Consider the following 16,177-nt stretch of genomic DNA (forward strand, 5'->3'; position numbering starts at 1 on the left):
CCACTTGCAAATTTAATGGTCCCTAATTTTTGCTTTTTTATAATCTTTAGTGCTTGTTAATTGAATTATTCGTAAAAGATAAGATAACAAAGTCTTGAAAATAACAATAATAGTCCCTTATGTTTAAAAGTAGGTTCAAAATAGTCCCTTAATTTTTGTCTTTTTAAATCTTCCTAAAAACAAGCACCTTTTAGTTTCGTTCAAATGTTTAACAAACTCTATATGTTCGGTTGTATAAGAGTTGTTAAACAAGAACTCAGATTATCAGTGCAACAGTTTTTGAGATTCGATGGGATTTTTCCGATATTTCCGGTTAAATCTTTCTTTTTTCTCATGGTTTTCGTTACATCTAACTAGTAGAGTTTGCTAAATATTTAGTGGAGTACTAAACACGTATAGCTAAATGTCTGGCGGAGGACTAAAAGTGTCTAATTTGACAAACTTAAAGGACTAAAAGTTTCTTAGAAGATACTTAAGGGACCAAATTGAAGATACCCCTAAACATAAGGGACCATTTTTGTAATTTTTTAAAGAAAGTCCAAACTATAGTATAAAATGGGATTGAGGGTGAACTAGTGTACAATTTTTTTTTGGTAATACTAATAATTTGTCTTATAATAACTTTTTCTACTTATGTATTGTTATATACTTAGTTGAAGTTTTTTTTAGAGTTAAGACTTATGGCTTTAGCCCTTTTTTTTGCTATGTTCTTTATGTTTCATGTTGTTATAGTTGAAGTTGAGAGTAAATCATCATGTCCAAAAGAGTTCAATTGTGGAAGACTTGGTATCATGAGTTATCCTTTTTCAGAATTCAATAAACCATATTGTGGATTATCAAAGATTGATTGTAACAACACATTTCAATATCCAAAAGTTGAGATTGAAAGTGTGACATACAATGCTTACAAGAAGTGGCTATGGGTGAATGGTATCGATCTTTCGGACTCGATTCTTGAAGGTTATTTAGCTAATAGAAGTTGTAAATCCTTTGAAAGGAACTTATCTTTTCCTAATACACCTTCTGTTTCATTTGGTGTATTCAACAATATCACTTTGTTCAAATGTATGAATGGTAGTAGTAGTAGTAATGAGGAGGTAGATGGCTATTTTCGACGTTATGAAAAGTACTTGAACTGTGATGGATTTAACTTGTACTATCATAAACCAAGAACAGATCATAGAAACTATAGTATGGAAGTTGATGAAGATGATCTTCCTGTAAACTGCTCGATTATTCGATTACCTTTGAAGTATATTTCACCTTCAGTACCTGTTCCTTCTGATTTGTTTGAGTTGTTGAGTTCTAATTTCACATTGGATTGGGAAGTGTCTAAAGATTGTTCCAAGTGTTCTTATAGAGAAGGACAATGCCAAAATGACAGCAAAAATAACTTCTTTTGCTCTAAAGGTATTTGTTGCTATCTTTACTATTGTTAATGTGGATGAATGTGCATTTATTTCAGTCTTATTGTGACTGATTTGAACTGTCATTTGTGTGTATTGCAGCAGCTAAAAAGAATTTGGGATTGATACTAGGCTCAGGTACTTTACTATAGTATACAATCAATAACTTTTGGCATAATACATAAATAATCAACCGACAAGTAAACATTCCAACTTTGAGTATATATATGCACATCTAGACATCTAAACTTGTCTTGGTTGTGTTAGTTGAACACTCCAACTCACAAAATGATCATCAGAACACCTCCAAAATGTATTCACATTGGCTGTCCATGAGACATAGTAAGGATGAGTTTGGAGTGTTTTAGTTGTAAGTTAAGCCCACGCTGAGGTGTCTAGATGTGCACTAATACTATGCCATAACTTTTATTTGTAACTCTGTGTTGCTCGAACTCTTCAAAAATGTTATCAGGTTCATGGTGACACGTGTACGAGAGCATTTTGGGTGAGTCTGAACTAACCTGTTTAATGTCTTATCTGATCTGCAGTGCTTGGTGGATTGTTTATAATAGCAATCATCATAGTGATCAATATAATCTGCTGTTGCAAGAAGAGTCATAGAAGTTTTACTAATGTTCTTCCAAGAAGCACCCCTTCAGACCCCTCAACACAAAGCTATGAATTAGACAGCGGGTTCTCTGGGGTTCCCGTCTTCTCTTATGCTGAACTTCAACAAGCTACCATGAATTTCGATTCATCCAGAGAACTCGGGGATGGAGGATATGGAACAGTTTACTATGGTAAGAAACTTTTGACAATGCAGATGTGTCTAGCCATCACTCTCTTCATTTTCGTTGATTCTAGTTCTTGTATGCTACAAACTAGGGAAACTTCAGGATGGAAGAGAAGTTGCAGTAAAACGCCTCTACGACCACAATGCTAGGAGAAAGGAACAGTTTGCAACTGAGATTGAAATTCTAACAAGGTTAAGACACAAAAATCTTGTCACTCTTTATGGTTGCACGTCTAAACTCAGCGATCAACTCTTACTTGTATATGAGTACGTCCCAAATGGAACGATTGCTGATCACTTGCACGGTCATAAGATGAAGGACGGCTCACTCACGTGGCCTATACGCATGAAAATTGCTGTTGAAGCTGCCACTGCTCTGGCATATCTCCATGCTTCTGATATAATCCACCGCGATGTGAAGAGTAACAACATACTACTTGATCAAAACTTCTGTGTCAAAGTTGGAGATTTTGGACTTTCAAGACTTCATCCAACGGATATTTCTCACATATCAACTGCACCTCAAGGTACCCCTGGTTACGTCGATCCAAAGTACCACGAATGTTACCAGCTTACTGATAAAAGTGATGTTTATAGCTTTGGGGTTGTCCTTGTTGAGCTGTTATCATCCATGCCTGCAGTAGACTTCAGTAGACATAACGAAGAGATCAACTTATCTAACTATGCAATAAACAGGATTTTAAGGTGTGCATTTGATGAGTTGATAGACCCATCCCTCGGTTTTCAGTCTGATGGAGAAGTTAGGAGGATGACTATTTCAGTAGCCGAGATATCGTTTAGATGCTTGCAACATGACAAGGACATGAGACCTAGTATGGTTGAAGTACTAGAAACATTGCAAGAAATTCAGCATGGTGAGTATATACATGATAAGAAAATCGATTGTGACGGAAACACGAAAGAGAGTGTACAAGTCCCTCTTTCACCTGAATCAGAAGTAGATGTATTATTGAAGAAACTCAACAACAAGTTTCCAACTTCACCAATTTCAGTAACTCAAGTGTGGATTAGTGACTCTAGCACAAGTATCACAAGTACATAATATTCATCTTTTTTTGGTTTCACAGTTCATGTAGATAAACAAAAATACACAGAAAACTGAGCCAAGTCATAACATTAACTGAATATTATTGGGTACTTGTTTCATGCTCGATTCGTTCTAGAAGTCGCCTCCAAGTCTCCTGCTCTTATTAAGACCGCCCGCAGTAGAAGCTACTAGTGGCACTGAGTGTACAGTCTATCCGCTCTCAAGTGGTATTACTAACCATTCTAGAGGAGCAGTCGATTTAGCTATTTCAATTCTAGTCTTCATCAAGCCAGTGTTTCCATCCATTTTAGGTTGGGCCGGGAAATTCAGAAGTTTTACTGAATCTGTAAGTCGAACTGTAGCTCCGCCTCTGTCTAGAATAACTATGCATAGATCACCTCTATTTATATGGTCCATTCTAAAGACAGCATTCGACATATGTCAAAACATTTCCTGTTCTGAAGTAGCTCATTCAAAAAGCACCATAGAGTCCATTTCTTTATGAATAGCAATAGATAGGTCTTATACAGTTTTTGAAAATGAGGCACACCAAACACAATTTTAGAGTATGGAGTTTGCACTAAATTAAGTAGCGGAATCAAGATACGCGGGGTATAAAGAAGTAAACACATGAAGAAGTCAAGGAAATTCAACATCTACTATAACCTATCCGTAAAAGGATAGTATTAACCTCGTAAATATTGTGTCATTTCCAAAGGCGATGGAGGATTAGTATTAACCTCGTAAATATTGTGTCATTTCCAAAGGTGATGGAGGATTCAGATGAACCCCTTGCGTCCCTAGCTCCGTCGCGATACAAAGTATGGAGGCTACATTTTCTCCTTAATTGACTGCAATACAAAAATTATACTGACCAAAGACCAACAACAGAAATAATAATGAGAGTTAGAAAGATAACTATATAATTATGATGTTTAAGAATTCCACAATTCTACATTTAGACTGGTCTTAAGAATTCCATCTCATTAATTGACTCAATTAATTACCACATTATAGAAGTAATTTGAATAGACAAAAATAATTTTAAAAAATTCAAACTAAAAAAGCAAGTTTAATATAACTGAAGTAGCAGTAAACCACATTAAACAGAATCTTTTAGTTAGAAAAAAAAAATTCTGAAAAAAAACTACAAGAACTTGTGGTCATATAAGGGAATATTGAGTATATTATTTGATTTTCTTAAATTTTGTCCAATAAGGCAGGCTTTCATCCAAAGAGACTGACAAAAGACAACTAAAAAAATTATTTTTTTTATACCAAGAAGAGTCAAAAGTGAAGACTTATTATGCAGTGTCCTTTTCAACTTTTAATAGAGGGTACTCATTTTTCCTAACTACTTTTTGGGGTCATCTTATATGTGGAGGGAATGATTTGACATGTCCCATTAATAAGAAAGAGTCATATTTTAAAACTAGGATGGTTTATAACCGTCTATCTTTAATCAGATTTTCGAGTTTGAGTCTTGAAAAAAGAAAAACTTCTTGAATAGTAATGGTTTTGCCTTTTTTACCGGACTTAGACATGAATTTGGACATTATATGACTCGTTGAACCATTCATAAGTCCAAACCAGATATCTCATGTTCGAGTCTTGAGAAAAGAAACTCGTGACAAGGCAGATGACGTGAATCTAAATTAGTCTCTTTGAACCACTAATACATGGAAGGAAGGTAATAGAAAATTACTCACTTTGTAAAAAAGAGTGGGGTATGATAGTTGAGGACTGTATATTCTTAATTGGAGGTCTGAAGCTCGAATCTTGAAAAAAGAGAACTTCTTGATAAGGAACAGTTTACCTTACTTAACGAGCTTACTTGACATGAATCTGAATTAGTCGGATCAATAAGTTTCGTATGATCGAAGAAAAGTTGTCTTTGAACCATAAATGAAGGGAAGGAAGGTGAATTGAAAATTCCTCATGTTGTTAAAGTCACAAAGGTCCCATACCCCATTTGGCCAATCTTCCATCAAATTGTCTTTCTTCAAAGTCTTGTTTCCACATGTTTGAGTCAACTTAACGTGTCTAAAAGATAAACAACATTAATGCAATCCTATTGCTAAGCAAATCCAATATTACAATAAAACAAACTCTGCAGAATTCAGTTTTTTTTTCTTAACCAACATTCTTTTGCTTATTCTTGTTGTTTTTTTAAATCCAAAAGGGTTCATCATGGATATGTTTTCTTGTTTTTTCGTCTTCGTATTGTTTCAGTTTTGGTACTTTGATTCAGCTCAAGGACAGAACACATCATACTCAAACTGCACTAATGAATTCCAGTGTGGAAACTTAAGAAATTTGAGTTTTCCTTTCTACAAATCCACTGAACTTGATTGTGGATTGTCGAAAGTTTATTGTGATGATACTGAAAATCCCATGATTGAATTGGATGGGGTGAAATATCAAGCTATCGAAAAAAGTGATGTTTTTATCAAACTTAAGGACTCTAGTCTTGGAGAACTTTTGAAGAAGAACAGTTGTCAGACTTTTGATAAAAATTTCTCAATCGTTATTTCTCCTTCAATAACATATAGATTTGATCCATTACTCACTTTGTTCAAATGCAACAAAAGCCAAAAGAGTAGAAATGAAGAATTTTTCAGCTCCAGCAGTTATCAAAGTTACAATGTCTGTGATAGTTTCGTATTATACTATAACATCTCCATCCATTATTATGAAGTACCTATTCCTAGTAGCTGTTCATTTATTCAGTTGCCTTTGACATCAAATACAGAAGCAAAAGAAAATGGAAGTGGCTTATTTCATCTGTTAACTGATGAAGTTATACTAGGATGGACTGTGTCTGATGAGTGTAATCAGTGTTATTATACAGGAGGAAAGTGTCAAACAGATAACACTACTAACAACTTTTTTTGTTCTAAAACCAACAAAGGTAAAGAGATTTTATCATGTTTCACATTAATGATTTTGGTTCTTTTCTTTTCTTGGTTCATCTTACATTTTCATTTTTACTGTACTTTGCAGATCGTCATCTTAGATATGCGAAAGTGATTGTTGCAGGTACCTATCTTTTGACATTTTGTCTGCAATTTTGTTGTTGTACATTACAAGATTTTAGACTTTAAAGGTTTATTTCTACAATGACAATTATATAGCTAGAGCCTAGAAGTAGTTATTTCCACCGCTTGAGCCTGTGATCTCTTGGTCACATCATGGTGGAAACTCTTATTCTTGAATCAAGGCTCCCCTTATCAATAACAAAGATACGAAGAATCTAAAATATTTCACTTTAGTCCATGTTTTATGTTCGTTGATCGGTTGTTTTTGTTTTTTGTTTCAGTTTCAGCATTAATCGGTTCTCTCGTTGGACTCTGTGCAATTGCCTGTGGTCTATGGTTTTACATGAGGAGGAGAAATGATTTTTCACTATTTATTTCAAGAAATACATCTGGTGTTTCAATGATTCATCACGAGCTCGAGGAACGTTGTGAGTACCTAGGGATTCCTGTATTCTCCTATGAAGAACTTGAAGAAGCCACCAACAAATTCAGTTCTTCTAGAGAACTTGGTGATGGAGGTTATGGAACTGTGTACTATGGTAAGAAAGATCTTTTTGCATAGAAGTTATTCCCTCCGTTTCAATTTGTTTATCTAGTTTTGACTAGGCACGGAGTTTAGAAAGTAAAAAAAGACTTTCGAATCTCGTGGTGTTAGAATGTACCAAATGTTCTTTGATCTTGTGGTCTTAAACATATCATGTGAAACGGACTAAAAAGGGAAAGATGCATTCTTTCTGAAACGGACTAAAAAGGGAAGTAAGTCGAACAAATTGAAACGAGGGAGTAATAATCTAAAGACAATCCACAAAAGTCTGTTCTGTTTGTTTTGATTTTCGAGGGGAAATTTACGTAGTAAGCATCTTGATCTAACAGCTATTTCTGTATGTTCTAAAATCAGGAAAACTTAAAGATGGAAAAGAAGTTGCAGTTAAGAGTCTTTATGAGAACAATCACAGGCAAATGCAGCAGTTTATCAACGAAATTGAAATTCTCACTCGCCTTAGGCATCCGAATCTTGTAACCCTTTATGGATGTACATCAAGACGTAGCCGTGAACTCTTCCTTGTTTATGAGTACATTCCTAATGGAACAATTGCTGATCACCTGTACGGACATAGAGCGAAGGATAAGTTACTAACATGGTCTATAAGGCTCAAAATCGCCATTGAAACTGCTAGCGCTTTGGCTTACCTTCATGCTTCTGACATCATACACCGTGATGTCAAAACAAATAACATTCTCCTGGACAATAAGTTTTGTGTCAAAGTAGCAGATTTCGGGCTGTCAAAATCCTTCCCTAACGATGTCACTCATATCTCAACCGCACCTCAGGGGACCCCGGGATATGTTGATCCTCAGTATCACGAATGTTACCAGCTTACTGATAAGAGTGATGTTTATAGCTTTGGGGTTGTCCTTGTTGAGCTCCTATCATCAAAGCGAGCTGTAGATATGAACAGACATATGCACGAGATTAATTTGGCAAACTACGCGATGAACAGGATACTAAAATCTGCATTTGATGAGGTGATTGATCCATCACTTGGATTCGAGACAGATGCTGAAGTCAGGAGGATGACAATATCAGTAGCAGAACTAGCTTTCCAGTGCTTGCAAGTTGTCAAGGACATGAGACCTACAATGGAAGAAGTACACGAAACGTTGAAGCTTATCAAATACAGTGAATGGAAAAATTATCAGAAAAAGGATATCAATAGCTGCAATACCAAGACAACAACTGTAAAAGTTCATCGTTATCCTTCTGAAACGGATGATGCTGTGTTATTGAAGAAAAACACTCCAGCTTCACCTGATACTGTGATTGATACATGGGCTAGCAGTTCCACTACAACTAGTACTGGAGGGTGATGTTTCATAAACTCATTTTCCCCCTTCATTTTAAATACATATCATGATGTCATTTTTATAGAGTTTTTTCAGCTTGTTTCAGCCTGTTCAGGAATATAGTAAATGAAGCTTTCTTAAAGTGTTAGTTATAGTCACATATGTATATGATTCCCCTTTAGACTATGTTGCTCGGATTCCCCTAAAGTGTTGCTGCACGTGTGTCTGATCCTCCAAAAATGCACTACTTTTGGAGGATCCGTACACACCTGTGAGCATTTTTGAAAATTTTCTCTATGGGTTATCCTGGCTTCAAGAATGCCTTTGCTACTTCTGGTGAATAATATACAAGCAATTTTGCACCATTTCTCTCTCTTTGAAGTCAAAACCAATACATGTAGCTAGCATCAAACGATGTAGCCTAATGGTTAATGAAGTGAAAATCACGAAAATCCACATTTAAATAAATTTCAGTAGAGACAAAAAACGCTAGGTGATTTCTTCCATAATTGTTGATTAACATAGTTACTAGATACCTATACTGGTAGGAGGTAGCGTGTATTGCGGAGAACTTTTCGAGTTCATTATCTCATTAATGAGTTGGAATATTATGGCTGTCAAGAAAGTTCATAAGATGGGATTTGGAACTATGACTAATTCTTGTTCCACCAAGCCTGTAATTAATTGTCTACAGACAAATCATTTATTTAGAAATTGCAATTCAAGAATGGGTCAATAATCAAGAATTAGCCAATCATTTTCCAAGGTGAAAAAAAGGAAGAAGAACAACATATCCAACGTAATCCCACTCAGTAGAACAAATAATCAAAGATGATGAAGAATTCAGACTCAGAGGGAAACTATCCGCGCCCTTCTTTATTAGATCGAAATATAAAACTTTCTTCACCCAAAATAGTAAGATACAAAATAAAAAAAATTGTGCAACAGCAAACACTTGTTGCAAATTGCTTCCACGACAAAAAAAAAAAAAAAGAAAAAGAGAAACATCTCTAATCAATGTCTAGCAGTTAGATTATCAGAGTTACTCAATGGAATTAAAGGAGTTCTCTTATTTGATGTGCTTTCTGATTGTTGTAATTTTTCATCATTGTCTCCATGTTCTTCGGCTACCTTATGGGATTTACGTCTAGGATTTGGTTCTGAATCCTTTTCTGGAAGTATAGCTCGTTGAAGTATTTTGTGGATCATTTCATAACTGGTAAATGTAATAACAGCAGAGGGTGTGGTCCTTAGAAGATTGGTTCCACAACCCCGGTAGAATGCAGTCAGACGTTCCTGTTTGAACATCTTTTTTACACAATCGACAACCCCATTATATGCTTTCTCTGAGTTTCTTACTTGCCCTTGTTCTTGAAGTTTAGAACGAACGACCTGGTCAAGAACGATAGATAAATAAGTAGGACTGTGTTTCCAGGAAAGAACAAAGATGGTCTTGGTCCATTTCCTGCTTACCTCATGTGGATAAGTCATTACAGAGGCAAGTATTTTTGCCATCGAAGAGGCAATTGCTACTTCACCAGAGTTTAGTTCATTGGTATGCTTATTGGCTGGCAGTTCAAGAAAGACATCACGTGATCAATCAGATAAGAGATAAATGAGAAACAAACTTCCGCAACTGATAAAAGAGAAAAGCTTCTCACCCCTTTTTGCCAAGTACGATTTCAGCTTTTCATATGCTGGAAATTGGATAGCAACATGACTAATCCCAGCCAATGACGGCAAGAGGCCACTGCAACCCAAAGCAAACGGAGATATCAAACCCAAAATAACTAACTAGAGTCAACATCAGGTGATGAAAATGGATATTGTTTTTTCTTTTTTTTGGACGAGTAATTGCTTATTATCCTATGAAGATGTTTTCCATCTTCGCATAGTTGGTTAAGAGGGTATGGAACTGAAGCGTCTCTACAAAGGATGAAACACACATACGTAAAAAGTTTGTATATAACTATCTTCGCTATATAACTAACCTGTACAATCCGCGGATCCCTTCTTCATGTGTTATTCGTATTAAAGCAGACAATATACCTTTATAAGGAACTACACCCTCCCTCATTCCCTGTGTCTAAAGAATGAGGAAAAGAAAATATCAGGAACACGCTACGTAAGCAAATGCAAGTTATTATTCCAATAGTAATTAAGGACACCCTAACAATAAACTCTAATGGTATTAGAAACTTGTGCTTTCGCCTATGTTACGTGAACTTAACACGCTTATGTTGCACTAGGACGACAACTGTATTGGCACCATCTGCAGATGCTTACAACAATGGGTACTACAATTATGCCTCAATTCCGAACAAATTGGGATCAGCTATGAGAATCCTTACAAAATAGATTCTCTGGCAGCAAATTATCAACATATTTTCCCGGAATATAAATCTCTTAGAAGACAAAGACTCTTAGCAAATATTGAATCTAAAGAAAACGTGAACATGACTAAATTGATACACGTAAGTTTAGATTCTGATTCATTTTAGTGAAGAAGCATCTCCAATTATACTAATTAGAACTATTTACTGTTGTTACACCAATTTCAGTTGCTGGAAATACGGCAAGCTGCAGTTGCACCAGACACCAATTATCCAACAAGAACATTTTTTTGATAAGTTGAAGCGTTTCATTGATAATTCACCTACATGTTGTAGCTATCCAGGTATGGATCTATATCAAATGTTCACAAACTCAAATCAACTATCCACAAGATGTGTATATCCTTTTCTGAAAGAAGGTAACTATTATATATATAGCACGAAATGTGCTAGAAATAATTAAAAAAGGAATACAACAAGATGATATATCCTTTACTACAACAAAGGTATATCTGAAACACAAGGGAACTCTTGCCCCAATGTTTTGATTCAACAACAAAAGAACCACAACACAGGATGCGTAATTGGGTAACAAGATTGAACCTGCGAAGAACTAAAGCCTAACATATAAGTGAGAGGAGGAGGAGGGTAGAGGGGGGCAGGCCCATGCTTCCTCGAGTTTCAGACCAGGGCCTCAACTGGACTGGATCAACTAACTCACAAGAGACTTCTCCCTTTAGAAGAGAAAAAAAAAAGCATGGGAATTCTGAAAATGTCCATGACATGTTTACCTACCCTCATAAAATTTTAGAATTTCTCTCCCCTATGCTTGCTTATTGCATGTGATTCCAGTCAAATGCCCCAAGTCAACTTTTCTACTATCCATGCTTCGGTTGGAGGGGTTAATGCATATCTCAGGATTTCTAAACTGTGTGGAATCTGCATTCTTCTCTCTATTAAGAAATCATGATAGAAAAGTGAACATGCTGAATATGCACATGAGAAACTCCTTTTTGATAAGGGGGAGGACAGAAAAATCAGAGGAATTTTTCTTTCACTAGCTATAGAGCAGCATAATCCTAACTATATCAACAGGCTTACATACAGACAGCTAGTCTTGGTTTCAATTTTCCAGATGTATCACTCTAATACTCCAATACCAACAGAGGAAAGAAAGACTAGGTGATCTCTTTTCATCTGTCTAGGTGACTAGGCCTACTGGCCTAGTTGGCAGAGCTACATGATACCTGTGCTGGTGGGAGATAGCATGTACCCGGTAAAACAGTCGAGTTACACACAAGCTAACTCGGATGCCACCAACATAAAAGAAACTTTTGATACTCCACATTTAAGCCCTCACGAGGTAAAGGATTGCATTTCACCTATTCCCATTCTTCTCTCGGATCATAGTTGATGAAGGAAAGCATACATGGATACGTAATAGAACAGTGATAAAGACTGCAGAAACTAGAGCAGGGCAAGGAAATATATAGAAAAATGGAAGTGCATGGATCATGGCTCCCTACCAACAACACCAATTACCCAAATTGAAGGAAGCCAACTTAATCAAATTGGTATTCTATTAAATTTCTGAGCATTTATGCATTTTAAGGTACAATAAAGTGCGCACAGAAGAATAAATCTACGCTAACTATATGAGAGAGACCTACCATGAGCCGGGTCTTAACAACCCACAATGGATTTGTTGTAATGGATGTTGCAGCCCCCGCCCCCGCAGCTGCAAGCATGTTTGCACCAATCGTAAGCTGCCCACTGCTATCCACTGCATTTAACGCGCAAGAAAATTCTTTTGGTAAAGCTAAGTGCTAAGTTTCCTATTGTCTTCATCACAACTTCCAATAGTAAAGGATTAAAAAATATGATGGCATTCAAACAAACATTTAAAAAAGAAGTGATGGAAGCTATTAGTCCAGAAAACTAATAGAGTAAAAGTTTACCATGTGAATGCAACGAATCCTTGAGATGTTCATAAACTGTGAAGTACACCTGCAGAAGATGTGAATGTTTTTTTCTCAAAACAGTTACTTATGTGGAAATTCAGAAGAAAAAAGGGTGGGTGGATTCAGCATTCAGCATGCACAGAAAATATATGCCAACATGGAGTCAGTTGTAAACAAAGCCGATAAGATTACAGCTAACACTGGTAAATCAACTTTTAATTTCCATTAAATGATTAAAAAGCTATCCAGGAGTTCAATACAGCAACACCTGCCCCCGCCCAAAAGGAAAGCCTTATTCATTTTTATTCTTCATCAGCAATAAGAACATGTTTGTGGTGGTGTGCAAGGTAACCCTAATCATTGCATTATTCAATAAGAAAGGATGCAGTTCCATAAGAGACCATATCTGAATATTTATCTCATTCAATTTTGATGATTCATTTCATGAAGGAAGTTCAACTAATTGCAATCCACAGAAATAGAAATTGAACAAGACAATGCTTACCGCCCAGTTCGGAAGAAGAGCTGTCAATGTTGGTGAAAGGCCTCGATAAAGTCCCCTGAAACCTTCTGTTCTTAGTATATTCTGTAAGCTTGTGACAATGACACTACCTGTTGCCCAAATAATTCAAGGAAAAATAAGTGTGGCAGTAATATGGATTCGGACTTCTTTTTTGTCTTTGCCTCTTTTTCTATGGTTACCATCTAAATAGGTTCAACAGAAGACCAAAAAAAAGTATATTCATCCAAAGAAGGAACAAGATGAAAGCCCAATTATCAGCTCCTCAAATTAACACTTGTTCAAATAAGAAGAAAATATAACTAGCCCTAGAGACCTTCATGAAAAAGTCGACAGCAACTCTGCTCTAAATCACCAAATTATACTCACTGCCAAAGGAAATTTCCCACAAAGATGCGATGAGCTTAGAGTGCACAATGTACAGAATGTGGAAGTCCATTTAGAAAATGACTACATCAAATATGGAAAGCAGAAATACAAGGAAAAGCACCAAAAGCAACATGTTGGACATCCTACACTGGAGAAAATGGAAATTGGAGGAAACAGAAGCCCTATGGGCAGCCTATCTGAGTGAAAGCTGAAGGAACATGAAGACAGAAAAAATACAACAAAATAGCTCTTCATGCACTAAGGTACAGCTTTGTGTGAAATAATTAAGCATCCAAGACAAGAAAATTCCTAAATCCAGAATGCATATTCTTTTGTTGCTATGTTGGAGCTCAAAAAAGATCCAACCTGGGTATATTGGTTGGATATATGTTTTCGTAGTCACATATTTGTTTGGATAAGGTAATGTATAATGCAACTGTACAGCACCCCTATTTTTATGCTAACAAATACCTTACTTAAGAATCTAGAAGAACACAAAGATAAGTAAAAATTATAAGGGGCAGTCAATAAAAGCTAATACTTCTACTTTGCCTGAGAAGATTGGTAAGAATTCAAAGCAACAGCCGGACTTCTTTTACCAGAGATATGCTATAACTGGAAAAACATAGAATCCATTGTTCTGTTGTAAAATCAGGGTAAAAGTTATCGCTAGATTTTGACAATCTGTCTTAAATCCAAGTCAACTAGTAGTGAGGAGCAGGACCTGAAATGAATTATCGTTGAAAATGAGGAAAACTCAGGTCTGTCATTTATGCTTCGTTTGATCGGATAAGCATTAATGATTCGCAGTCCATTTTTTAGATATGTTGATCTGAGTGGTGTTTTGTTCACACAAAAGGCAAATAGAAATTCTCATGGTTGTTAAGTTGTGAACAAGAAGTGTTCTTATCTGTTATATATAGGACACCATCGACGTGTTATAAGGGATCTACAGATCATTACTAGAGCTATGAAATAATTCAATTAGAAGATCACATTAATCTTAATATATCATTTTTGCATTTGTTCAATCGGAAGGAAGCAATTCGACTTAAGGTAGCAGTTCTTATCATTTCTAATATAAGAGACAACGACGAGCACAAACCTTGACGAGCAGATTGAGAAACCTGAGGCAGACCATGTACTTGCAGTCTTGTCTTAATAACATCCAATGGACACATAAATGTAGCAGCAATGGCACCTTAAGAACATCAAAAGATACAAAAGCTTAGATTTTTACAACCCCCAATCAACTCAATTCACATTCAAATAGCTCAAAAACCTCAAAGATCCAATTTACACACAAATACAGCAGCAATAGCACCTAAAAAATCTCCGATTAACTCAAATTCACATTCAAACAGCTCAAAGAAAACTAAAAGATCCAATGTATACATAAATGTAGCAGCAGTAGCACCTAAAAAAACGCACCCCCCAATTAACTCAAATTCACATTCAAACAGCTGAAAAAAACTAAAAGATCCAATGTATACATAAATGTAGCAGCAGTAGCACCTAAAAAAACTACCCAAATATACAAAAGCAATGATTTTTACAACCCCCAATTAACTAAAAATCACATTCAAATAGCTCAAAAAACTCAAAGATCAAAAAACAAAACCATTTACCTTCTCTAACATTAAAACCCCAGATAACAACAATTGACAAATTAAATTCAAAAGGAAAAAAAAGGAGTCCAGTACATACCTGCAGAAGCACCAGCACCAACTTCACATATGATACCTCTAACACTCTTAAGGTCGCCGGCGCCGGCGGTGGTCATTCTTGCCGGAAAACTTTACCTCAACAACCCAAACAACAGCAAAAATATTGAAAAAAAACTGAAAAAATCACTCTTTTTTCAAGAATTTAAAGAACCCTTTGAAGATTTAGCAAAAACCCAGGTGGGGTTTCATCATATACAAATACCCTTTTGGGTTTTCAAGAAGAATGACCGGTCCACTGACGTCTTGGACGAGTTAGGGGTTTGTGACACAGATGATGATTCCTTATTGCTTTTTGAATTGAATTTGAAGAAGAAAAAAAAGTTTAAAGAATTTTGATATGGTCAAAAATATTTTCTTAGTTATTTATTCTAAATTCAAAATATTCCGAATGTATTAGTAATGGTGAGATTAGAAACTCTACTTCTAACATGATACTTCAATAACGAGAATTAGTAAATCTTAATATGATAACGAGTCATTATCATACGATAAATTGTTGATTCGTAATAATGAAATGATGAGAATTAGTGAATTATAATAAAATGACAAGTCATTATCATACGTCATACGGTAAAACTATTGAGTCAGCAATGATAAACTTTTACGTCACACTTTTTGGTTAAAAAAATAATTTTTTTTGCTAAAATGAAAATATTTTATTTTAGTAATGTTATTTTCTTTTATCAGAATTTCAACTTAATTTTGTATATGATCAAACGTGTTTTTTAACAATCGCTCTAATTTAGAAACGTAAGGATACGTTAATATTGACGAGATTGAAAATTCAGATATAATAGACAAAAGGTGTTTAAATTATATGTCAAGTTATTATATCAACTTTCGATTTAGAAAAAATTAAGAAAAAAAAGAATTGAATAGAATTTAATTTATGTTTAATTTAGTAGAAGAGCAAATTTAGTAAGTTAAAATCGACTTTTATTTTGATTTGGACAATTCTACTTATTATTAAGAAAGAGTCAAAACAATCTAATGAAGCCAACAAAATAGTTCATCTATTATAATCTTATTTCCTACAGGATAAAATATAAATTTCAATTAATTGAGTATGAAAATGTACAAATTAAATATATGAACACTAATATGTATATTTCTTTTTTTAATAAATCATATACTTTG

At 35.2% G+C, this 16,177-nt stretch overlaps 3 protein-coding genes across 4 annotated transcripts; 2 read left to right on the forward strand and 1 right to left on the reverse strand.

Annotated features, from left to right (window-relative positions):
- Positions 1-581: 581 nt before the first annotated feature.
- LOC101268396 (LEAF RUST 10 DISEASE-RESISTANCE LOCUS RECEPTOR-LIKE PROTEIN KINASE-like 1.1) lies at positions 582-3,694 on the forward strand. Of its 2 annotated transcripts, none has more exons than XM_004239362.4 (4): positions 582-1,410; positions 1,509-1,544; positions 1,955-2,206; positions 2,292-3,694. In XM_004239362.4, the coding sequence occupies exons 1-4, from the start codon at positions 681-683 to the stop codon at positions 3,260-3,262; spliced, it is 1,989 nt and encodes a 662-aa protein (XP_004239410.1). In that variant the 5' UTR covers positions 582-680; the 3' UTR covers positions 3,263-3,694. The 2 variants fall into 2 exon arrangements, with proteins under 2 accessions (XP_004239410.1, XP_010320750.1); XM_010322448.3 differs by having other exon boundaries at positions 588-1,410; positions 1,512-1,544.
- A 1,450-nt stretch (positions 3,695-5,144) lies between these two features.
- LOC101247319 (LEAF RUST 10 DISEASE-RESISTANCE LOCUS RECEPTOR-LIKE PROTEIN KINASE-like 1.1) lies at positions 5,145-8,495 on the forward strand. Its single transcript, XM_004238856.5, has 4 exons — positions 5,145-6,158; positions 6,251-6,286; positions 6,567-6,824; positions 7,184-8,495. Exons 1-4 carry the CDS (start codon positions 5,438-5,440, stop codon positions 8,152-8,154), a joined length of 1,986 nt encoding a protein of 661 aa, XP_004238904.1. The 5' UTR covers positions 5,145-5,437; the 3' UTR covers positions 8,155-8,495.
- Positions 8,496-8,979: 484 nt separating this feature from the next.
- Positions 8,980-15,512, reverse strand: LOC101248482 (nicotinamide adenine dinucleotide transporter 1, chloroplastic). The gene is made up of 9 exons (XM_004238860.5): positions 15,021-15,512; positions 14,419-14,514; positions 12,930-13,036; positions 12,422-12,470; positions 12,134-12,246; positions 10,122-10,216; positions 9,792-9,880; positions 9,604-9,698; positions 8,980-9,522 (listed from the first exon to the last, which is right to left on the reverse strand). The coding sequence occupies exons 1-9, from the start codon at positions 15,094-15,096 to the stop codon at positions 9,145-9,147; spliced, it is 1,098 nt and encodes a 365-aa protein (XP_004238908.1). The 5' UTR covers positions 15,097-15,512; the 3' UTR covers positions 8,980-9,144.
- Positions 15,513-16,177: the final 665 nt, after the last annotated feature.

The sequence above is a fragment of the Solanum lycopersicum genome, chromosome 5, assembly GCF_036512215.1.
Source record: "Solanum lycopersicum chromosome 5, SLM_r2.1".
Classification (NCBI taxonomy): domain Eukaryota; kingdom Viridiplantae; phylum Streptophyta; class Magnoliopsida; order Solanales; family Solanaceae; genus Solanum; species Solanum lycopersicum.